Raw genomic sequence first — 26,012 nt, 5'->3', positions numbered from 1 at the left:
AACCAGCATCGTGGGTTTGCGACCAGCATGGATCCAGACAAGCCTGCGCCTCTGCGCAGTCTGATCAGGATCCATGCTGTTCGTTTACTAACTCTATTGCAAGTAGAGAAACTCAGATAGCGAACAGCATGGATCCTGATCAGACTGCGCGGATGCGCAGGCTAGTCTGGATCCATGCTGGTCTCAAACGCACTATGTTGGTTTTGTCGTGACGCGGCTCATATATTTAATATCATGGTTGTTTGAATTAAATCAGATTTCACTTTTCTTTTCACCATTGTGATAATGTTTGAAATAATTGTATGTTCTATAGCATATCATATCTTACTGAGTAAATAAAGTATGTTTGTCAACATTGTAAGATTGACCAAAGTAAATAATTTTGTGACCTGATAGGTCTTAGATAAACATGATAAATTATTTGATATACTCTCTGACATATTATAATGATTGCAGCCATGCAGGGTGTTTTTTTTTTGTTGTTTTTTTTTTCTCAGAAAAATTTAAGTGGCATACTGCAAAAGTGCTCAGGTTCCTACCAAAGAGGAACAAATAAAACATTATAATTGATGATTACCTTCATTTGACCTTTAGATACCAAAAAATATAAAGTTTTTGGAGAAATAAAAATTATAGCATCACTTAGGCATAATAGGCCTTTAAATAATAATGGACAGATCAAAATACAAAATCAAAAAAAAATAAATAAATAAATGAATAAAAAAAATAAAATAAAACACAATCACTTTAATATAATACAATAATTTTGTATCAATGGATAAATCAAAATACAAAACATTGGTCAAGTATGTTATACAAATTTTTAGCCTTAACTAGATTAAATAGGTTTCTGATAAATATTTTAAAGTCTTTGATACATGCCCTCATTAATGTTTATGAGATGGTAAAGCTATAAATAAACAAGTGTATCAATAACACAGTAATAAATCTTGTCATACTTGACATTTGAGAATATTAAAGTTCAATTTATCAAAGGTTAAAATTAGAATATAATTGTGAAATTAAAGTAATGTAAGGTATTAACACAACCTCTGCATATGATTAATAGTGCCGGTTATGTGAAGCACAATACAATATCTGGAGCAGGGTCAAATAATATTCTATGTATTTCTTTAACTCCTTGAATGATAACGGCAATGATTGGAATACCACCATTAAATGTAGAGGAGTAATCCAAAATGTCAGACTTATAATGATGAATGTTATCAAGGGAAAGCACTGCTCTTAGAAGCCCATGAAGGAAAGCCAAGTGAGCACTAAGGCAAGCAAACAGGCGGAGGAGGGGCTAATTAGACAATAATATTAACTGCAAAGAACTATTTCGCACATCTGTACAGTCAGACCTGACTGTCAATTGTATTTAATTTTGTTACATAATTATACCTGGTATTTTGATATTATAGTCCCTTAACAAACACGTAGCATTGAATAGTTAAATCAAATTCAAAATAGAAATAAGAATTTATATACCACTGATTTTTCCAAAAAAGAGGATTTTTCCAAAAAAGAGGATGAAGCTATTGCATGAAATTTTTATGACAGATTGAACCTACAGTCTCTGAAAAGGGGAGGGGTGAGCTAGTGGTTAAGGTGTCTGCCTCTCAACCCAGGAATGATAATGAGTTCAAGCCCTTAATCAGGTCACTATTATCTTGATTCCTCAATGACTCTGTTACTGGTAAGTTCCAGGAAGCGGACTTGAAAGTGTTTAATATAAGTTGCAAGAACTTGTTTTGCAATTGTGATAAAATAAATATGTTTAAAATAAAATAATCTCTGAAAAGTATTGGTTACTATTTATAGATACACCTCCAACGAGGTAAACAGGAATCTATTTTAGCTTTTCTGTCAGTTAGGCTGTCATTCCTACCTTTGATTGTTGCAGTAGTTTTTGTAGGAAGAGTCAAATTGAGTGTTAGCATGGGGTGGGGAGAGACAGATTTGATCATTAAATGTATGTAGTACCTGACACTTGCTTGCATGTTCTGCTGACCATTTTAGGAATTCTAAGAGCTGGGCTATTATTTAAGTGTTCACAACAGCTTTCTCTTTTGAACGGGCTACTTTGTAGTCATTCAACATCATTAATTGAATCTCAAATCAAAGCTCTGTATACATCATATATTTATGTATCTAAGCCCAAGCTAATATTCCATTTTCTTTTCAGTTTATTAAAGTCATAGCTATTAAGTCAACATTCATAAGTAGTTGTATTAAAGCATGTCTTGCATTTTAAGAATAGTGATGGTACCAGGCTAAAATGGCATATTTTTATTGACTTGGTTTGTCTGGATTTATTGGTATTTTTTTCACAATGCAAATTTGCAATGGGTGACACTGGGTTGCTATATGTAAGTTGTAAGGAAGTTTGCAATTTCCACTAATATTACGTTTACCCTTCACAGACATCTTGCAAATAATATTATTATCCCCCGCCGAAAATTTTCGGCGGAGGATATAGAAATAGTCTCCGTCCGTCCGTCCTTCCGTCCGACATTTTTGTCCGGAGCATATCTCTAAAAGTATTTGAGTTATCAACTTGAAACTTCATAGGTGGATAGACCTCATTGAGGAGGAGTGCAGTGCACAAGAATGATAACTCTACCTTGCATGATTTTTGAGTTATTGCCCTTTGTTATTTTTCAAAATTGATTTTTGTCCAGAGCATAACTCCAAAAGCCTATGAGATATTAACATGAAACTTCATAGGTGCATAGATCTCACTCAGGAGGTGTGCAATGCACAAGAATGATAACTCTACCTTTCATAATTTTTGAGTTATTGCCCTTTGTTATTTTTCATACCTAATTTTTCACCTGAGTGGAGCATAACTCAAAAAAGTGTTTGAGATATCAACATGAAATGTCATAGGTGGATAGATCTTATTGAGGAGGAATGTTGTGCCTAAGAATGATAACTCTTCCCTATACAATTTTTGAGTTATTGCCCTTTTTTTCTTGCTATTTTGTCCAGAGCTTATCTCAAAAAGTATTTGAGGTATCAACTTTAAACTTCAAAGGTGGATGGATCTCATTGAGGAGAAGTGCCGTACTTAAGAATGATAACTCTACCCTGCATTATTTTTGAGTTATTGCCCTTTGTGATTTTTCAAAATTAATTTTGTCCAGAGCCTAACTCAAAAAGCCTTTGAGATATCAAAATGAAACTTCATAGGTGCATAGATCTCTGACTCAGGAGGTGTGCACTGCACAAGAATGATAACTCTACCTTTTATGATTTTTGAGTTATTGCCCTTTGTTCTTTTTCATACTTTAATTTTTTCTCAAAAAGTATTTGAGGTATCAACTTGAAACTTCATAGGTGGATAGATTTTACTGAGGAGGGATGCAGCACACAATAATGATAACCTACCCTGCATTATTTTTCAGTAATTGCCCTTTGTTATTTTCAGCCATCAGTATTCACATAGGTTTCAAATCTGTAATCACTATAGCCATCAGTTTTCATTACCAAAAGACCTCTTAAAATAGAATTATTCCGCTCTACTACATATACATTCTTCCAATGAGCAAACACATTCGGCAGGGAATGGCCATGTTGACATGGCTCTTGTTATTTCTTTATAATGTTTTTGAGCAGATAAATTGCTTAACAACTTGATTTTGAAATTTATACAAGCATGTTAAATTCTTGCATTTTATCTTTCATTTTTTACAGGAACGTTTTTGATTTTTACAGATCATTTTCAGTTTGAACATGGCATTCTTGGTTATTACAGGTCGCAGGTCGTTCGTAATATTATGTTAACTGATTTGACCAATATGTTACGCATATACACTGCAAGACATATACACTGTGTGTACACATAAATTATTTATGATTATGATATTTCTGATAGATTTTTTTTTAATTTCAGCGGAGCGGAAGACTTCGTTAGGAAGAGACTGGCACCCTAACTGTTTAAGATGTGAACAGTGTAATAAAATTCTTGCTCCAGGACAGCATGCAGAGGTAAGAATTAGGCCATACACCATTTAATTATGTTAATTGTATATTAGACTTGCCATCACTGACCAATGTTAAAGGTAAAAATTTCAATGTCTGATGAATCTAACCCTAATCATTATGTATGGATGTGCAGGCTGATCTTAGTGTCTCTGTTATAATGGAGGCATCCTTGTGGCTGAGGGGTTGCCTTAAAGGGTTGAGGCATTAGAATGGAAGCCACCATTTATCCTACATAGTGGTAAGAGGCAACAAAATGGGTTTGAATAACTGTGTCTATGCATCTGTTATGCCCCATATTTTACAATAATAAATTCTTTAGAAATTACTTTAAAGAATTTGATGTAAAATATGGGGCATAACACATCTCTTAACTCGAGCAGGTGGCATGGTTTTGACCCCTGGTGTTCCTTTAAGTTATTAACCCTAGGTTAGTCGAAATCATCTTTCTTGATTTGGTACCTTGTTGCTGCAGAGTAAAACCAAATAAGAAAACAAAGTTCCTGTCATATACCTTTGTTGCCTTCAGATGGCAGAAGAGCATAATGTGCAATGGAAAGTTTAAGGTCCAAAACCCTCACTGAGCCATCCTGATGGGTTATGACTTATATATCTTTAGTTTATCAATATTTTGACAGTTTATTTTATGGCCCAACCATTGAAATTAAACAATGGTTTTAGAGTTATATAACCCAAGCTACTATGCAACATCTAAGCAGTAGATGAACCGATGATTGCCAATTAATACAGTACACAATAATCTATTTTAAAAATTTTAGAGTTTAAACAGATGTTTTAAAAAATAGTGGACCATCTCAACAGTGTTTTATTTAAACAATTCTTGATTGTTCATATTTACTGCTGTTTTTTTCCTGAATGATTGATAAGCCTATACAGTAGAGGAACTGAATAATACCAGTATTAATGTTTTGATAGATTATCTCTCCTTAATCTTTAAACATAACAATAGTTGAATTGTCTGTATGTCATCAACTTAAATAACTTCTGTGTAGTGTAGGAATTAGTTTTCTTGATCACCAATGGTTTGGTTTTGATTGGTTTTAAGTAATGCTGACACTGTTCAGGTCATATGGCATTTTTTTAGCTTTTCTGTTGGAAAACAACATCAGTGGCCACTTTTTGCATTATTTTAGGCGCCATAAAGTTGGTACCTCTGTAGAACCATCAACCTTCTGTAGGCTTCTGTAGCTGAATAGCTTCCTCACATGAATGAATCCAGTTTCTTATAAGAGTCAAACCCATAGCAGTGAGGGATGATCACTTAGTGTTGTTATTATATCAAATAAAAATAAGAAGTACTGTTATTTTCCCCCCTTTCAAACTTAAATCTTAAATTTATGATTTCTTAAATTCCTGGCTTGCTAAAATACAAAAATCATAAAATTTTATGGCAACAACACAAAATGATTATACAGTAAGTAGATCAAGGTTTATTAAACATGGTAATTTATTCTTATCGAGACCTGTTTAAAGTAGAAACTAGATACTTGATGTATATTTCAAACCCTTTGACGTAATATGACAATTTTTTTATAAGGCGTGTATTGTATGCATCTAGAGCATAATACGCACTTGATATACATCATGCAGATATCAATCCTTACTACACTAAATATCTTAAATGGACTTGCCCATCTTTCAATCTGGCCTTTTTGACATTTATGATTTTAGGTAAATTTTCAAACATATTTACTGACTGAATAGCAAACAGTGCAGACAATGATCAAACCACAGGGACTCAGCAGAGTGTAACGGGATAGTGCATGTAAAAAGTAATTCTGAGAAAAAAAATATACTGTGTATATATATATATATATATAATATATAGTCTATATATATATATATATATACAGTATATATTTTTTTTCTAGAATTACTTTTTACACTATCCCAACACTGTGCCGAGTCCCTTCGGATCAAACAGCACATTTGTATTTGTGCCATCTGATCTTGGTCTGCACTGCTAGCATGGGTACAATCTGTTGCTGACAGCAGGTTTAAGGTTTATAGCATTGTATTAAATAAAGTTCAAAAGAGATGGAAACAAACATTGTAGGATTTATATTAAACCAATATTTGACATGTTTTATCATGAACGACATGTGTTTTATTTCATAAAGCCAGACTGAAAACCAGACTTGTTTTTATTAAACATTTTTGTTTATTGTGTGATTTATATAGGAAGACTTCTGTGCAGGTGGTTGGGGGATTAGGCTCTTTATTTTGGTAGAAGTACATTGTGGTTATAACAATTTAACCAATAAATATATTATGAAAGACACATCATAAAGAAGATGCATTGAATAGGCAATTTGGAATCTTAACTCACACAAAATTTATCATAATGAAGGAAAGGAACTGATCGCCTTTTCTCCCTTGCTGCATTACTATTGTGTTCTTTCAGTTGCTCATTTCCAACAATGCAGTCTTTGTATTGTTCTAAAACCAGCACAAATTGTGTGGCAGCTCAAGCTTCATCTAAGTGTTGTCTAGGCTCTTCGGAATAGATGATACCTATATCAAGATAATTTTTTAAAAATAATTGAAAATAATAAAAATTGAAGGCATAATAACATATAACAGTAACATGACTATCTGAGTGAGATCAAGTTATTTGAAACATACCATGATTTTTTACAGAAGATTCAATGTCAACTTCAATAAAGTTAATATATTGTCACAATTCATAAGTATAGAATATTGAAAAGCCCTGTGAAAATTGAATACTGTGAGGTTTTGAAAAAGTAGGGCAACCATCAGATTTATACAGCTGTATAAAAATCAAAGTAATTTGTTGTTTGAAAAGGTTTATGGCAGACTTAATTCATGAATTATTCTAATCAGGTCTGTCACAAATTAATTAGGTCAAAGAACAAAGGTAATAGCTTTTTAATCTTGTGCTTTTAAATGGATAATTTATTTTGTAATCAAACAAAATTTTGTCTATTTTTGTATGACATATTATATATGTTACATAAATGTTGTTTGTCAATCATTCTTTATTGAAAGATGGGTCAGAGCAAATATTGATGACTGCAGATCATGTACCCTCCGCCACTGAGAGTTTGAATCCTCAGACAGGGACTTTATATTCTTTCTTGTTTGTTTTGTTTGGTTTTATGGCACACCAGCACAATTTAGGTCATGGGCACTGAAACAGATAAGGTGAGTTTAGCTATCCTAAGGTGTTACAAACTTAAAGCAAGACCAGGGTCAAAACCACCACACCTGCTGGCGCTAAGAGGTGCATAAGACTCCAGTAATTCGAACCCATTAAGTTGCCTCTTACTATCATGCAGGGATAGACTATGCGTCTCAACCATTAAAAGTAAGCCATCAGCCACAAAGTGGATATTCTTTCTTGTCAAGCAAACTGGAAACAAAGTTAGACAGGTTCTACTCTGGTCTGCATATTTGTTCCTGAAAATAATGCATAAAGTGGCACATAAGGTCTTCCTCGATCTACCATTGAAATTGGAAAAATGATGTATGACCATAATATTAATTTACATTGCCTTTATATATCGCTTGTAACCAAATCAAACCAGACAAAAAATACTGGAGGCAGCTTGCTTCAATCTTCTTACAAATCTACACAGAAATGCACAAATGCATGGAAGTTCATGGTGGCCTGGCATAATACTGCAATTAGCCGTGATGGCATTAACAAGTCAATAAAAACATCAAACTCAAAACAATTAACATGATACAGTTTCTAACCTATTTGATTTCTGTTAATAATTTTTATAGCATTTTACAAGAGTTCAGGGGTGTGATTATATATACCAGGTATTTGGGTCAGGTCATCTCTGCCTTTTCTGCATTAATATTCATCATTTTAATATTCATCATTTTAATATTCAGGAGTATTATTAAGCAATGTTTAATGCATAGGTGGTTTTCATATAGCTTAAACTGTAGATTTAAAAATGGATTTAAATATTTCATTTATCTTGTCATTGGGCCAGCTGGGAGCACAGTAAAGGATTGATGACATGTAATCATCCAGATCATGTTTTATTTTTATGAAAATTCCACACCTGTAATGGCCTGTGATACTATCATTTGATATGAATTGTTACTTTAGTATAAGAATGGTTTAATTATAATATGAAATGTAGAAGTCTAACCATGATATGATCAACACAATATGATAAAACAGAGGTTAAAATGTTGATAAAAAACATTACAATGCCTATATTATTATATTATTTCAGTTGAAATTTGTCCCCATTGCACTTTGTGAACCTGTGTGCTTTATTGTCTGAATTTGGAGTTTCATAAAAAGTTGTTTGTTTTGAAATTTGAAATGGTTTTTACAGTATAATGTGCTACATGATAGCCAAAGTAACGCACAAGTGCACAGATATTTTTAGATCTATTATTTCCTTAAAAAAGGTAATTTATTATCAATTCTTCCTCCCTGTTGTGGTATATTTAAGTAATAGTATATCCCAAACTGTAATTTTATCGCTCAATAAAATCACCGTTTGGAATTCGGATTCGAGGAATTATATCACAAGGGCGTAGCCCAAGTGATATAATGATGCGCATCTGAACGACAAACAGTGATTTTATTGAACGATAAAATCACCGATTTGGAATATATTATTTCGATTCTAGCACGGCATCAACAAATAAATGCTGCTGTACCTGATATTAAGCTAAATTGCGCATGATTTGTTTCTGTTCGTTACATTTCAGCGCGTCACATTTTTAGTGGTTACGTCACATGTATAATGATTACGTCACATGTCTAAATGTATAAAGTCAAAAGTGATTTTATTGCATGATAACACACGCTTTCTGTTCTTCGATGTTCAATAGGGAAAAATGCAGGTAGTGTTAGAATACAGTATATACATGTAGGGGTGCAATGATATGGTCAAACTCATGTTCTGATATCATTGTGTTTGTGATACTGCAATTCTTAATTGTTTACAAATCCTTTAACAATCTATTGCCACATTATATGTCTGATTTATTTTCACATACAAATCACACAACTCTGAGATCAAACACTCAACAGACACTACATATACCAAAACCTAGATTAGAATTTTGCAGAAAAGCCCTTGCTTACTCTGGGCCTAAAATCTGGAACAAAATACCATTACATATCAGGCAATCAAACAGTCTTCCACTATTCAAAAAGTCATATTTAACATGGTGGTTCTCTGGTGGAAACCTCTGCTGAGATGCTATACATGTATAAATATTTGTTTTTATATTTGTTGAATATTTTTGTTAATATGTATGTAAATTTTCAATTTTGTTACCATCCAATTCAATGTTGAATGTATATATATAATATCAACTCATTTTTTTTTTTTCTCTCTTCTTCTTCTTCTTTTTTCAAGGTTGATCTAAAGTATGTCAGTGTTGATGTATAATAATGAAATCTACTTGTGTTATTATTTAATCTTTTATTGATGTATTATACATGTATTTTGTAAATTGTTTTGTATATTGTTGAGGCCCACAGGGAAGACTGGGCTTGCCCAACTGTGTTGCCTCATTAAATAAAGTCGTTACTTACTTACTTACTAACTACCCATTAATTTTGAAATGTTAAAATGCTGAATAATAGGTCAAAAAATCATTAATAACAGTTTTATTTACATGTATACTTAAGGACAATGAAAACGCACGCACGCACTATATGCATTTTATTACATGAAAACAAAACACTAACGACTCCATTAGATATAATCATAACTTTAATACAAAACGTAAACTTAACAACTGAAAATAATTCAAAATGTTTAAAATAAAATGTACAACAGTAAATCGAAGAACCTGAGTGAAAATCCCAAAATCACACTTTTTCATCACAGTAATGCAAACTTAACAAAGGCAAAAACCAAAATAAAAATCACTCATAATAAATGTCTATTCGTAATGATCTTTAGAAACGACAATATCCTCCATCAGCGTCTCTTACAGTTGACATCGTCGCCTCATAGACCCTACGGTGCGGTTAGTCGCCTGTGGAATCTGACGCCATTCAGCTTGTAGTGTAGTGCGAAAACGCTGATGAAGCGGAGAAATTGTAGACCGATGGACACCAAAACGGTTGGCGCTTTGATAATACAAAATTTGATTGTAAGACAGACCAAACTGAATCTGTCCTAAATCTACCCAGCGGTTAATTCTTTGTAGAATCATTGCATACAATTTGCTAGCAAGTCTTTAGTAGTGTTTGAAATTAAGCACCTTTTATAGAGGAAAAGTGTGTATATGCAATTTCAATGTGAGCTTCTACGATTTCTAAAACTGACCATTGGCCTAGTTTAATATTCATTTTCATAAAAAATTTAATTGCTCAGATATGTGTCTAACATTTCTAGAAAGGTGTGAAAAACAAGTTAATAATTAACAGTTTAAAAAAAAAAAATACTTTCATTTCATAAAGTAACCATGAATTGATTAAATCTGTTTTCTGTTGTGAACTTATATCACAATTAGCCAAAAGTGTTACTTTTCATTTTTCGGGTACTGTCTTCATCATGCAATAACTTCATTAAAATGCAATCATTTTTCATAACTTTGGTATCTAAATGACCGGAATGCATTCGGTTTTATGAAACTGTGAAAAAATACTTAAGAGAAATATATTTTCCTTGTTAAAATGCAATTATTCCGACCGTGCGTTTTCATTGTCCTTAAGTATATATATGTTCACGGGGTAAATGTTTATGAAACTCACAAGATGTTTGTGAATTGACATGATTGGTGTGCTTGAATTAGTCAAAATAATATGTGATCTTATATTTTGATCAGAAAATTTCAAAGTTTGAAGATGTGTTACCACTGTTGTACATATTAAACGGCCAAAGCTACCCGGACTAACAATTTCTTTAAATATTCATTTAAAATGGCAAGCTTGTAGACAAGATAACAAATTTAGTTAATATAATTTTTAAAAGGTATAATAGCAGTTGTAAGAAACAGCCCATATTTATAACACTCAACATTAAATTTTGATAGATTATGCAAAATATGAGTGAATTTACTACAGGTGTTCTGCAGTAACTTGATATCAGTACATGCTGATTTATTTTTTTCATATTTTACAACATTTTAAGGTAATTTATGTGAATATTTAATGTTTTATGATACTTTAACATACCTTTTATTTTCATTTAACAATATTTTCAGTATTAAAGAGATCTTAAATTTTCAAAAAAACTTGAATCTGAAGTTGTGCTCTTTTGAAGCTATGGGACAAATTTATTAAGGTTATCAAGATAAAGATATGTACAAGAAATACAAAGTTTAGTTGTAAATCTATGACAATAGTGAATAAGGTTATCATATAAATGTACATGAAATGTGAATTTTTATCTTCTCAATATTAAAGCAGCTTTCCTCCAGATTCATGCTAATTTTCATAAAAAAATTGAAAATGTATGTTTTAAAAGTGAAATATTAGAAAGTGGACAAAGATTAAGTAATTGCACAAAAAAATAATTGCAAACAGCACTTACAACCCATGCAATGTACCAAAAATAATGTCAAGCTATGCAAAAACAGCCTTGACTATGTTGGTCATGCAGTAGATACTTAAAAATTAGTCATTAATGGCATATTACATGTAAATAATTACTTGAATCTAGAATCTTTTTACTTTTCTTAAAATCCAAGTATATTTTTCTCAAGTTTAATTTTTCTTGAAATATTTTAGCTGGAGATATGCAGCTTTAAATAGTTCAGCAGAGGCCCAGACAATTGTATTTGTATGATTTATTTCCTAACCCATGGAAGTAAAGTATGGTATTTAGTGAATGTCATCAAATATTAATGTATTGCCGATTTGTGTAAAATAAAACCAGTATCACAGAAATGTCTGGAGCATATATTATTATATCATATAGACAGCTTTCTGTCTGTTATATGCCATGGAAACAAATATCTCATGGTTTTAATGTCTTATATATTCAATATTGATAGCTATATTTGCTTGTCTGAGTGCAATATTGTCCTTTATTTAATGTATTCACTTACCAGTTTGACAAATCATTCAAAGTTTGAAAAATTTATTCAGTATTTATTGATAGTAATTCACTTTCCAATTTGTCAGATTTTCAAAGATTTGTTCAGTATTAATTGACAGTTATTCAATTTCCAATTCGTCAGTTTGTCAAGATTTGTTCAGTATCAATTAATAGTCCTTCATTGTTTTTCATGATTTGCCCAGTATTGATAGTTCTATTCGTTATCAGATAATTGAATGCAGCTGTTCAAAATCACAGCCAACATGAATTTATACAAAATATTTAACATATCTAACAAATTGCTGTCCTTTATGTTTGTTTCATTTTGGTTTAGTTTAGTTTTTTAGTTGGTTTTGTTGGGTTGTATGATTGTTTTGTTGAAATTATATTTCACATGAGCATTATAAGGAAAGGCTGCAGGTTTCTGGCTGACATAAAAACCATCCATTCTTTGTGGGATGAGAGGGCAGCTGTGTAGAAACCAGTGATGTTTGTATAAACAAGCCTGATGTCTTTGATTAAAATATCCTTGTTGGTTTTTTTTATCAAATTGACATTGTTAATGTCACAAGTGAAATTTTTATCTTAACTGATTAAGAAAGAGTCTTCTGTTTCACCTTCATGTATTAATTAGATTGATGGGGGCTTACATGGCCGAGTGGGTCATTGACTTCAAACCACTTGCCCCTCACTGCTGTGGGTTCGAATCCCGACATGGACTTTGGATTCTTTCATGTGAGGAAGCTATCCAGCTTGCTTACGGAACGTCGGTGGTTCTACTCAAATGCCTGTTTGTGCCTGAAATAATGCACGGAAGGGCACCTGAGGTCTTCCTCCACCATTAAAGCTGGAACGTCGTCAAAAAAAAAAAAAATTAGATTGGCACAATAAATTGCCACATACCGGTACTTCTTGTAAGATAGGGTTATAGCTTCGTAATTGCATAAAAAAGTCCTTAGCAGCAAGATTCAAACCTACAGAGAAGGGGCAGGTAATTCAATGTGAGGGACCTTAACCACTTGTACTTCAACATGCTGAGAAATGGATTTGAATCAGTAGTGTTCATGTTCAAGTGATTCTAAACAATATTTAGTTACTGTGACATTTTGCTTTCTGCTCCTGGATCACAAAGAATTTGTATTTAGTTTCACTATAGTTTTAGATTATAAGATCCCGAGTGTAATTCCCAGCTACATTTTACCGTTATCGCTATGGAATTGTTTTGCAGATTTCAATATCAAAATACTAAAATTATACTGCCAACACAGTATAAAGCTTGGTCAAACAGCACTGTAGTGACATGGACAACTTCTTACAGCCATTATTACTTGACAGCAATGCGCCAGGTTTATATAGATTTCCTATAAATCAGTCTTAGATGTCAAAAGAAAAGGCTCTGTAAATAATTTTCTAATTCTGTATTGTAAATGTCCCATGCTGGAGAAAAAAATCACTTGTAGGCACTGGCTGGAAGTAAGCAAATAGAAGTAATTTATATTGATTAAAAAGGTTAGACAGAATCAATACATAGGCTCATTGTTTTCTGACTGGTAGCTCTTTGAATGCAATTATGATATGCCTATATGCATCTTGCCTTTATTTTGTTGAAGTTTTTTTAAATGGAATAGTCCAGTTTCCATTTTTGGGACTGTCCATTATCAATGTTGGGAATATCAAGTTCAGTAGGCCAGCAGTATTAAAGCCTGGTCAGACTGGGTAGAATTTTAGGTTGGTCTGGTTCTATACTGATGGCAAAAGCCAATCACTTTTGGTTCCAGTCTGTATAAAACCCTGCTTGAGCCGCACAATCTTGCAATGTTGCAATCTTGTCATGGTACACTTTTCCGAACATTAGATGTTCAGTTTATGTTTTTGATATTGGAACCTTTTAAACTACCATAGAAATTTCCAGTTTCAAAACTGAACATGTCCATGACAATACTTAGAAGCAAGATATACGGTTATTAAAATAATTTGACATTTTGAGCTAGATTCTGAAAACTTTTAGTCTTGTGTCAGAATCTGCGGAGATTGTCCACAAATAAATAATTCAATAATCTGTCAACTCAGAAGACAATAGTGGACTAGATTTACATAGGGTAAATATTAGATATTAATTTTTGTCGAGATGTAATCAATTATTTCACTATAAGCAGTATGAGTGAATAACTGTCTTCAAGTACCAGAAAGTAGTGTATAGTTTTATTTTATGATGCTTCCCAATCATGTGACATATCAAAGTTTTGTATATAAGAGCAATTTTCTATGAATGCTAATTTAACATAAGTATATTATTTATATGTCATTTTTTTTTATTTCAGCACAAAGGAATTCCATTTTGTCACAAGCCCTGTTATGGCGCTCTTTTTGGACCACAAATGTTCGGATATGGCTCAAATGTCACCTCGCCCGCAAACTTTAGAAAGTCTGGAGAACTTTCAAATGGGTCTCAGGACACTAGTTTTGATGGCGAACCAGGTGAGGGACTGAAATGCATTTTCAAAACATCAAACACTAGTCCTGGACCAATGAAATTGCAGCGTAATAGTATAAGTGATACGCCATCCCCACAAAAACTGTATAACAAAAGAAATAGTGCAGGAAGTATAGAGTCCTATTCCAGTAGCAGTGGATATTCTAGTAACGAGAGCACTAAAAGTAGTTCAGAACTGAAACCAGTCAGTGAAAATAATAATGACTCAGGATTAAAATGTGTATACCAGTCTAGTGATAGCAAGACATCCAAGGAATCATCACTGGGACGAAGCCTGAGTGATGCAGGAAATTTTGTACAGATGAAGCCACGTCCAACAAAAGTTAGGTAGGTCTGTCTAGATTTTCATATATGATCATTTCATAAATACTTTTATAATATTTTTTGCCAAAGATCCATCAGTTATGTTTTCTGCTACTGAAATTTGCACATGCTTATTTCTTGTTCAAATCTACATGGTCAGAAAAATATAGCCAAAAATGTTAGACAACCAACATAAATGGAACAACTTGTCAAGTGTTCTGGTTCAAGGGAAATAATTAGTACTAAACTGTTACAAGTTAGTATTCTGTTACTTCCCTTGAAAATCATCTTTACGGAGTGAAACTATTTCTCTCCCCTTTCTTGATAGTTTATCAGTGTATTATTGATAGAGGGCAGCACTAAGCACTTGAGGTATATCTCACATGTAACATACAAATTGTCACAAAAATGGCTAACTCTAGATTTCCTAGGTAAGTCAAGCCTTTTATACTGTTATCAAAAGTTTTGATCTAAGATTTTAAGATATGGGTGTTATCTTTTCTCACTGATTATTCAAGATATGTACATGATTAGCATCAATTTGGGGTTTAAATTAAAGAAAGGTAGCCAGGTTAGTACATAATCTGGGACAAAAATTACTATTAATATCACATTATCTTATTTTCTTCCTTCTTGCCAAGCCGACTTAATAATGCAATGAATTAACTTAATATTAAAAAGATGAAGTTGTAATTCTATTCTCTTTCAATGCTTAATGTGTCAATTTTTATATGGTTCACTGAGTATAATTTATTTAATACATTTAATACATTTTTTGTGTCTAAAGGAAAAATAAATTTCCTTATAAGCAACCAGTCAATGAAACTCTATAGTCTAGTTAACATTTTAAAATATGAAATGTATTTTAATCAGGATGTAAATTTTGAATTTTAAAAGATGAAAATATTAATTTTGATGTTAATTGATAAGCTTGAAATCTTTAAACTGTGAATTAAGGGCTTTTAAATAATGTGTTGCATTAATATATTTCAAATATGAGCATTCTATATTTCTTAATTAAAGGCAATTTTGATAATTAATACTTTTTTTAAACTTTTTAATTTGAAATTTAAGGAGTTATATTAGGATTTTAATAAAACTGATGTACATTATAAATTTTATGTGTCCGATACAGTATTGAAAGCTGGGCACTTTAATTATGTGGGTATAAAAACTTCCTAGTTCATTATAATGTAATGTAATTCCATTGTTCGTTTTAATTGCCTGGTTTTTATATTTATTTCAACATTTCATTCATTTTGTTTTAAGACGGGATATTATTGATTATTTTAATTTTTCTGCATCAGTACATGTATAATATATTGTGTAAACAAAAGTGAACACACAGAATTTTTGCTACACGGTATGGCCTAGCTACGTCTTGACTTTTAAGTGTTCTTAAGTTTATATTTCCTGCTTCTTTCTGTATATAGTATATCATTATATTATATAGTTTATACTGAATTTAACATGAATGGTTATTTTTCACTGTCAGAAAATTAATGTTTTGTTGCATTGTTACAAAAGACTGCACAATTTTTAGCTCGACTATTCGCAGAATAATCGAGCTAATGCAGTCACCCATTTGTCGGCGTCGGCGTCCCTGTGGTTAAGTTTTTGTATGTAAGCTGGTATCTCCATAACTACTGAAGGGAATGGATTGAAACTTCACACACTTGTTCTCTGTGATTATCTAAGATGATTGGCACAAGTCCCATAACTCTGATTTGCTTTTTTACATAATTATGCCCCTTTTTCGACTTAGAAATTCTTGGTTAAGTTTTTGTATGTAAGCTGGTATCTCCATAACTACTGAAGGGAATGTATTGAAACTTCACACACTTGTTCTCTGTGATTATCTAAGATGATTGGCACAAGTCCCATAACTCTGATTCGCTTTTTTACATAATAATGCCCCTTTTTCGACTTAGAAATTCTTGGTTAAGTTTTTGTATGTAAGCTGGTATCTCCATAACTACTGAAGGGAATGGATTGAAACTTCACACACTTGTTCTCTGTGATTATCTAAGATGATTGGCACAAGTCCCATAACTCTGATTTGCTTTTTTACATAATTATGCCCCTTTTTCGACTTAGAAATTCTTGGTTAAGTTTTTGTATGTAAGCTGGTATCTCCATAACTACTGAAGGGAATGGATTGAAACTTCACACACTTGTTCTCTGTGATTATCTAAGATGATTGGCACAAGTCCCATAACTCTGATTTGCTCTTTTACATAATTATGCCCCTTTTTCGACTTTGAAATTCTTGGTTAAGGTTTTGCGTGTAAGCTGGTATCTCCATAAGTACTGAAGGGAATGGATTGAAACTTCACACACTTGTTCTCTGTTGATTATCTAAGATGATTGGCACAAGTCCCATAACTCTGATTTGCTCTTTTACATAATTATGCCCCTTTTTCGACTTTGAAATTCTTGGTTAAGTTTTTGCGTGTAAGCTGGTATCTCCATAAGTACTGAAGGAATGGATTGAAACTTCACACACTTGTTCTCTGTGATTATCTAAGAATGATTGGCACAAGTCCCATAACTCTGATTTGCTTTTTCTACATAATTATGCCCCTTTTTTCGACTTAGAAATTCTTGGTTAAGTTTTTGTATGTAAGCTGGTATCTCCATAACTACTGAAGGGAATGGATTGAAACTTCACACACTTGTTCTATGTGATTATCTAAGATAATTGGCACAAGTCCCATAACTCTGGTTTGCTTTTTTTTACATAATTATGCCCCTTTTTCGACTTAGAAATTCTTGGTTAAGTTTTTGCGTGTAAGCTGGTATTCTCCATAACTACTGAAGGGAATGTATTGAAACTGCACACACTTGTTGTTTGTGATTATCTAAGATGATTGGCACAAGTCCCATAACTCTGATTGCTTTTTTGCATAATTATGCCCCTTTTTCGACTTAGAAATTCTAGGTTAAATTTTTGCTTGTAAGCTGGTATCTCCATAACTACTGAAGGGTTTGTACCTTTTCGGACAATTTTATGTATTTATATAGGTAAGCATTATTATACTCAATGAAACACCCTTGTGATGAATTTTCGAATAGTCGAGCGTTACTGTCCTCCGACAGTTCTTGTTCTATGTATACTGAGATATAAATGGTGTAAGTCGTAGTAATAAATAAATTTAACTAAGACAACTTAATTTTTAATAATTTTGTATGTATTTTTCACATTTATTGCATAAACTTTATATTTTTTTAATTTTGGCAGTGTTAAATAACTTTGCAATAAAAGTGCAATCTAGCTGGATATGCTACATACATCTTGAAATTTTAATGTTGAAATCCCTCAGACTAACAATGGATGGATCCAAATTCAATGTAGGGCAAGTCCATTACACAAATTAGCAATGCAAGAGTTTTATACCTATATGCAGCAGTCAATTGCAACCCGTCACCTACGGCAGAATGGATGAAATCACCAGTTTTTATCTGCCATCTGTCTGGGAAATGCATTGTTAATTCAGTGTTTTTGGAACCAAAATTAAAAAAAAATCAACGCGCGAGAATTATATTTTCTGACAGTCACTACAGGGCAGGACATTTATTTACCAGGGCTTTAAATACCTTAAGTTTCTGCTTTTCTGTAGTTAGGATATAATGGTTAATATTGAATTGTTCATTATTTCTTGAGGAAAGTTGATGAAAAATGAAAACCCATTAAAAATTTACTTTCTAAACAAAATTTTATTTCCCCAAATGTATTTTCCATTTTAAAATTAAATAAATTTAAACCCAAAAATAATACATTGTGTTTTTTTGATTTTTCGGGAAAAGGGTTTTTGATTTAAATCGGGGAATAAATTGATTTAAATCATTTATTATCTTCCTGGATAATGACACCATGTTTTTTTTAAGGGATATTAAAATTCATGCATTCTTTTCTCACTGATCATAATTTGGATATTGGATATTTTATTAAAGTATTCCTCAAACTCAAAGCAGTCGGGACTTCAATTGGCAATGGAATATAATTGATATTCATAAAAGAATATTTTGGTACTATATTCATTGTAAAATCGGTAAATGATTATGTTATTGAAGGTTAGAAAATTGTCTGCTTAAATGTTATAACATTTTCCGTCCTGAAACCTTTCCAGAGTATTCTAAAGAAAACTGTTTTAACAATATGATGAAGAGGAAGAATCCAATTTTAACATCATCATACATGTTATGTGGCATTTACATTTCAGCTAGCTTTAGTTAAGTGAAAACAACAATGGTCTTTCACCTCAGCTCACACAAACTACAGTTGTAAATGTGTCTGAACATTGTATACATCAGTAAACATGGACTGGTTTCAACTTTTCTCTCTACTTCTAATTCACCTTCTTTATTTCACTACTTTATGTGTTGGTATTGACTGACCCACTATTAATACTCATGATATGGATTGTTAAAAGCCTGCATTTTCTGAAAAGTCTAACCAAACTTTGTGCATTACGCTACTCAATTTTAGAATTTTAACACTGAAATTCCAATAGTTTTTTTAAAAGATTTTTTCCAAATTTAAATCACACCTAGTCCAATAAAATCAGAAATAATTCTGGGAATCACACCTAGTCCAATATAATCAGAAATAATTCTGGTTTAGAGCCTGTAATCTTCAAGTCTGATTAGCTCCTTCATTTTAACATGCAAAAATCATAGAAATAATCAACTCCGAAGTCAGACACATATTGTCAAATATATAATTATAGGGTAGGTCTGTTTTTGTTTTACTGCATAAAAGAAAAGCTTTTATTAAAAAAAAAAAACATCATATTGATTTAAATATTTTGCCATGATAAAAGCCAGAGTGGACATATTTTAGTTATGGAGCTAATTTTCAAATTATACATGTATATTTTCAAGGGCATATTTTCCAGTGTAATCCAACTTTACATAAAATCATAGTACATAATTATATGAATGCTGCCCTGTCTTTCCTACATTGTAGAATGCAATAGTAATTGATACCTTAGTTGATTGCCCCATTTATTCAACATGATAAATACATGTTCCTGAGTATAATTTGACCATGTTAATGTCACCTATATGGGTTTATTGTACAATCTAGAACAGTGTTTTTGCCAGAGTCAGGTGTTACATTGGTTGTATATATCAATGTTAAATGACTTATTACCATACTGAATTGATCAATATAAATGTCAAGATTGGCTAATGAGACAGTTTGGTCATCTCTCTTGACATAAATTGATGCATTAACTGTTCGTTCTTTTTCTTGGAATAATTCATTGGTTCTTGAATCTTGGCATAAATTGTTTGTTGTTTTCTCTTAGCATAAGCTGTTGATTCTGTTCTCTTGGCAAATCTTTTCATATATGATAAATGGCATAAAAGATTGAATCATAGATCTTTATTGCATATATGATGGTTCTTTTCTCTTGGCATAAAGCATTGAATCTTAGATCTTTGCATAAAGTGTGTTTTTTTTTCTCTTGGCATAAAACGATGAATCTTCAATCTTTGCATAAAATTTAATATCAGTTCTTTTCTCATAGCATAAAGCATTGAATATTAGATCTTTGCATGAATTCTTGATTCTTTTCTCATGGCATAAGGCATTGAATCTTAGATCTTTGCATAAATTGTTGATTTTTTCTCATGGCATAAGGCATTGAATCTTAGATCTTTGTGTATATTGTTGATTCTTTCTCATGGCATAAGGCATTGAATCTTAGATCTTTGTGTATATTGTTGATTCTTTTCTCATGGCATAAGGCATTGAATCTTAGATCTTTGCATAAATTGTTGATTCTTTCTCATGGCATAAGGCATTGAATCTTAGATCTTTGTGTATATTGCTTGTTCTCTTCTCTTGGCATAAACTATTGTTTCTACATGTTTGCTCCATCAAACCTATTTTTTTTAATGTACTGTACATAAGATGAAGTTATGTTTTTTTAGAACTACATGTATTTGAATCATGTGGTATTATGGTAACTATGTTAATTCTTTATTACATGTAGTATGACATATTACAGTAAGCCTAGAATTTAATCAATGTATCTTACTAGATAATGCAACTGGCAATTAACTGGCAATTAAATGGCAAGAAGTCAAGGTAAGATAGAGAGAGGAGAGGATTCCTGATTTTATGTACTGAAGATTCAGGCTGACTGCTGATTCTCAAAATACATGTAATACATAAACTTACTTATATTTGACAGTGTTGCTCAGTTGCAACATTTCTGCTGAGCTCTTTTCACATGGTCTTTTTGGCAGGGCCATTTTCGGCAATTTTTCGATGATATGAAAGTGGGTAATTGGCGAGGTGTTGAGAATGCGATGTTACTACTGTGAATATTTCAGTTGTCAGCCACATCAGTATGCTTCTACTTGAGTTTGGTTGAAAGATGTGTAAATTCTGTCTCCAGGGTTGGTCATAATGTACAAACAATTGTACACACGTGATCATTGAAGTGACAATGTTTGTCCGAGGGCAACTTGTTTTCTCATTTATCCACGATTTTGAACACTGTCGTTGACATCGCAATGACTGTTGCAGTAATAAATCAAACACAGATCACTACCATAGGAAAAATTGCAGATTAAATGCAGGTGTATTTTCACATGGATTGATGGGATATCATTTTTAATTTGCTAATGTATTGTTACGATTTATGAAATTGATTTATAAATTTGAGAAATGTTAGCCATTTAATATGGAATGTATTGGAAGCATTAGGACAATATAGCAGGGTGATTGTGTGGTGTAAAGAGCATCAATGATAAATCAATGACATGAAACATCGCATTATTGCAATATCACTTAACATACAACAGACCTGGAAAGCAGAGGTTTAGGGTTTGAGCCTTCTATCTGTCTTGACTGTGATATTCAGATTTAAAGGATGTGTTGCCAAAAGAACATAAACACATAAAAATTATTTCATGCTAAAGAATCAGAAACACAGTCATGTAGGAAAAGTTTATTTCATTTTAAAGAACCGCATAAAGAGTGACTTGTGGGTCAAGATTGTTTCATGTTTATAAACCACAAACACATGTGGGATAATAATTATATTATGCTAACAACCAAAAAACATATCTAGGTAAGGATCATGATATGAATAAATTATGATATCTTTCACCATCTTCATAAAATGATGTTTAGTAATAAAAGCATATTTAGAATATAGTTAAGTTAGGTGTTCATTAGTATTAGCAGTATCAAAATTAAATTGGTCAAGAACAGGCCACTAGTGTAATTAGCCGATTTACCAAAGTAAATGTGTTACAATTCATTTGAAATAATGCAATCCTTTTGAACAAATAATTTCAGTCACTTAAAAATTTGTAATAAAATAAAAGTTGCCTTTTCCCATTCTTGATCTGCAGTTACATAGCTTCGTTTCCCAGATACCATATTTTAAATGGCTCATTATTTTGTGTCTGTATTGTACAATGATAGAGATACTTGGCCTTTTCCGCACAATAAAACATTATTCAATTTGTATGAATTTAGCAGTATATAGGCATGCAGTTTTTTTATCGAATTTCAAATGTGGCCGACAAAAATATTATCCCTCATTCAGGAAGTATCGTTATGTTTGCAAAAGCTGATAAAAGTTAAATTTACTGTTAGTGAAATGTCAATGCCAGCTGATAAGTCTATTTAAATATCATACATTATTTTTTCCGTCATGAGATTGTGCAAATACGATTATGAATATATCAGTGGTAAAAATTATAGTTTGAATTTTAAAAAATGAACCATTCCAAAAATGCTTGTGAGAAAGAATAATAGAAATATTATGCCTTAAATGCAAGTGGCACATGTATGAAATTTTTGCTAAAGCAACTTAAAACTTAAAACAGCAGTATAATATTTTGTTTTATAACATTTTATTCTGTTTACGTACAATATTCATGTGTGTGTTACATAATGGAGACATTCTATATCACAACTTTTTTGTAAAATCGACCATAAAGATATGGAAACAATACAGTTTAACTGTTGATAAACTTTATAAAAATATTTCATAAAATATAGCTTTATATGCTTAAAATTTGAAACCTTTTGTGCAATTTTATGAAAGTATAAAACAAGTCTAGTTAACTGGAAAATATGTTAGATTAAAAAACTTGTGTAAAATTTTTAATTGCCTCCCTTTAGTTACTGAGTATCAGCAAAGAGTTACTGCCCTTAAATTTGCTATACGCAAATTTATTAAATTTTGCAACTCGGGTTATATAAAATGAATTGGAATTGGAATTGAATTCCATGAATTGGAAGCTATCATACTCAGTCTGGTGTCAGAACATCTGTATCTTTGGTAGTATCTCAAAATCTACTGAAGTCCCCTTAAACTTAAGATGAACTCTTCTTAATTCAATATAGGGCAAAAATTTTCAGCAGGATATGTTTTGTCACAGAGGGATTTCTTACAATATAAATATGATCTGTATGTTAACACTGTAAAGTGTATTAAATCTTCCTTTGAAACTGAATTTCCTTTCACAATTTTATACAATTTTCCTGGACCTCTTGGGGATAGACATTTATGTAAGATCACTGTAACATAATATTAATTCAGTTCATAGACATTTAAATTACCTTGATTAGGGATAGATGTCATTTATAGAATTTTTATGTAATTTTATGAAGTCTTAAACACAGCATGCCAAAAAACCTGCACAGATGGTAGGCTATAAAATGAATTCTTTGCTCCATAGAAAACTTGTGGAGATTTGCACTATTATAGGAATATACTGTGGTAGTAGTAAGGTATTTTTGGTATTTTTCCATTACACTTACACTTAGTTGGTTTTTTTGTTGTTTTTTGTTTGTTTTTTTTTAACCAAGCCTTCGACTTTAATCTAAATATTTGTCTGAGACTAAAAGATCATTCTTGTGTGTTGAAATATAGGCGCACCAAACATGACCACATAATGTATATTTCTGGTTAAGTTTTTCTGTACTTATGAGGATACAACATAGTGTAACAGGCTTGAAACTATGCAATAGAGCTAGCCCGCAGAAATGACAAGGTCCGAAAACCGTACGTTTCTATAACGGTACCATAAAGTGCCTACCAAGAACAGGAAAAGTAAAGAAATCCATTGGCTGTGAGTTTGATCCACTGCTATTACATGAAAAAATGTCTTTATATATAAGGCCTAATCAGAAATAGTTCTTTTCTTTATGAACAATAAAGAACCAGCATTGAATTTGTCTTTATCACTCGCAGAACCTTATTATTCTTTATAAGATAGAATATTGTATGTATTAATACTATTCTGAAGTCTGGGTTTCAAGAGGTTTAAAATGTATTTCAGTATTTTGATACCATGTTTCAGTATTTTGACACATTGTTTCTGTATTTTGACACCGTGTGCAACCACAGCTCTTGAAAATAACTTGAACAAACTTTCCCACGAATCCAGTCTTTATAAGCTTACAATTACTTGAATTCTTACAATTGTTTACTTATATAATATCTGTAAAATAATAAATATATGTATATTTTTGCATTTATGTTTGACAAGGAAACAAAAAAAAGTCAAATTTGAAATAATTTTACTGAACAAGACTGAAATTGGTTTTATTTTTCTAGGTGTTAAAGTATCAGCTCTATTTCAAACTTTATATACCTTGTGTATCAAAAAACTTTTTTTAATTAAATACATGTAATTATATACTTAGTGATATTCTACAATTAATACTTTGTTATAACTCATAAAGGTGCCTGAATCTCTAGGTTTGAGCTGTAACTTGGATCACAAGAGCTTCCATGTTTATGTAAAATGTCTAAGAATTTTGAAATAAGACATTTTCAGATGTGTGATTACTTTTCTATCAGGTGTGTTTTATTTGACATAAACTATCAGCCAGTGGCTTATCAGCATGTTATTCCACTTCATAAAGATAAACACTAGCTGCCACTAGAGGGAATATTACAAATGCACATGTTATACAGGGAATCAGGGAATACAGATATTTCTTGTACTTTTGACAGGGTAGGGTGGAGGGATTGCTACATGTATTATAGTATTCTATGAAGAGGAAGGTTAAAAATGTATATTCAGAAATCTTGAGTTAGTTTGTAATTGAAGTTTAACCCAAACATTGTTGATAATGAATAATGAACTACCCCTGGTTTGAATTTGAAATGATCAATGGCAATTTAACATATTTCTTTTACAAAATGTGAAAATGGATGGCAACTGCCTAGGGTTTGGCTATAGACTGCACATATATATATATTAAGATTGGCACCCGTCCCCTGGGCACTATACAGGTGGCACCAGACTTGTTTTTATAGCAACTAGTACTTATAAATGATTAATCAAAAGATTAAGGATTTTAAAATGTTATTATTTAGGAAGAAAATTAAAATATTCAAACAGTGTTATTGTCTTTTATATAATTTTATTCCTTCATCTTTAATTAACAAGAAACTTCATTTAATGCCTTCTCATTTTAAAATACCCCTATAGTTTTAATAGATAATCAGAAATAATTCACAACAGTCCACACTGTTGCAAGTTAATTATCCCAAATATCTTTAATGGAATTGTCCATCTTTCTCTGTTTGACAAAACCTTTCATGATTTTAAGGGAAATTCAATGAACAGTGCTGACTCTAATCTGGATGTGCAAACTGATCTTGGTATGCTCAGGTCATGTCGGCTAAAGGATAAATTATAAAGTTCCATTTGGCAATATTTCATAAATTCCATGACGACCAGACAAATTTGATGGTATGTCTATGATATAATTTGTAGATTCTTTTACAATAAGTGTTAAGAACTAATTTACTTTCTCATTTCTAAAAATACTGATGTTTCAAGGTTTTATATAAGTGTACACTGCGCAGAAAAATTTTGTCTGGTTACTTGCATTATATAGTACAGTAAAAAAAGTTCTTGAAACCGTTGGCATTCTACTGTGGGTGTTTTCTAGAGATTTCTCCAGGTAAACAGAGTTATCAGCTAAGAGATTGATATATCAGCAGGGTATTTCAAACAACTGGAACATATTATATTCCTACGCCAGAAAATGTAAACATGCTTGCCGTGTTCCTAACACTATCTTACTATGTTCTAGTGTCCCGATTTGGGAAAAGGTATGTTTGAATTTGGAAGGAGATATTTTTATACTTATCGTACATCATCTAAGCATGATTTTTTTTTCATCCTGGAAATGTAATTAGGTTTGTAAAAATACAGAG

General features: G+C 31.8%; 1 protein-coding gene across 1 annotated transcript in view; it reads left to right on the top strand.

The window, feature by feature from the left end:
• Positions 1 to 26,012, top strand: part of LOC132747642 (ras association domain-containing protein 4-like) — a 44,867-nt gene that overhangs the window by 5,517 nt on the left and 13,338 nt on the right. Inside the window, exons 2-3 of the mRNA XM_060737079.1 lie at positions 3,899 to 3,993; positions 14,327 to 14,826. Of these exons, the coding sequence (XP_060593062.1) occupies positions 3,899 to 3,993; positions 14,327 to 14,826 (595 nt within the window). The remainder of the gene's footprint in view (positions 1 to 3,898; positions 3,994 to 14,326; positions 14,827 to 26,012) is intronic.

The sequence above is a fragment of the Ruditapes philippinarum genome, unplaced genomic scaffold (assembly GCF_026571515.1).
Source record: "Ruditapes philippinarum isolate M1 unplaced genomic scaffold, ASM2657151v2 ctg573_1_1_1_1, whole genome shotgun sequence".
Classification (NCBI taxonomy): Eukaryota; Metazoa; Mollusca; class Bivalvia; order Venerida; family Veneridae; genus Ruditapes; species Ruditapes philippinarum.
This window is presented reverse-complemented; position numbering and strand designations above follow the sequence as displayed.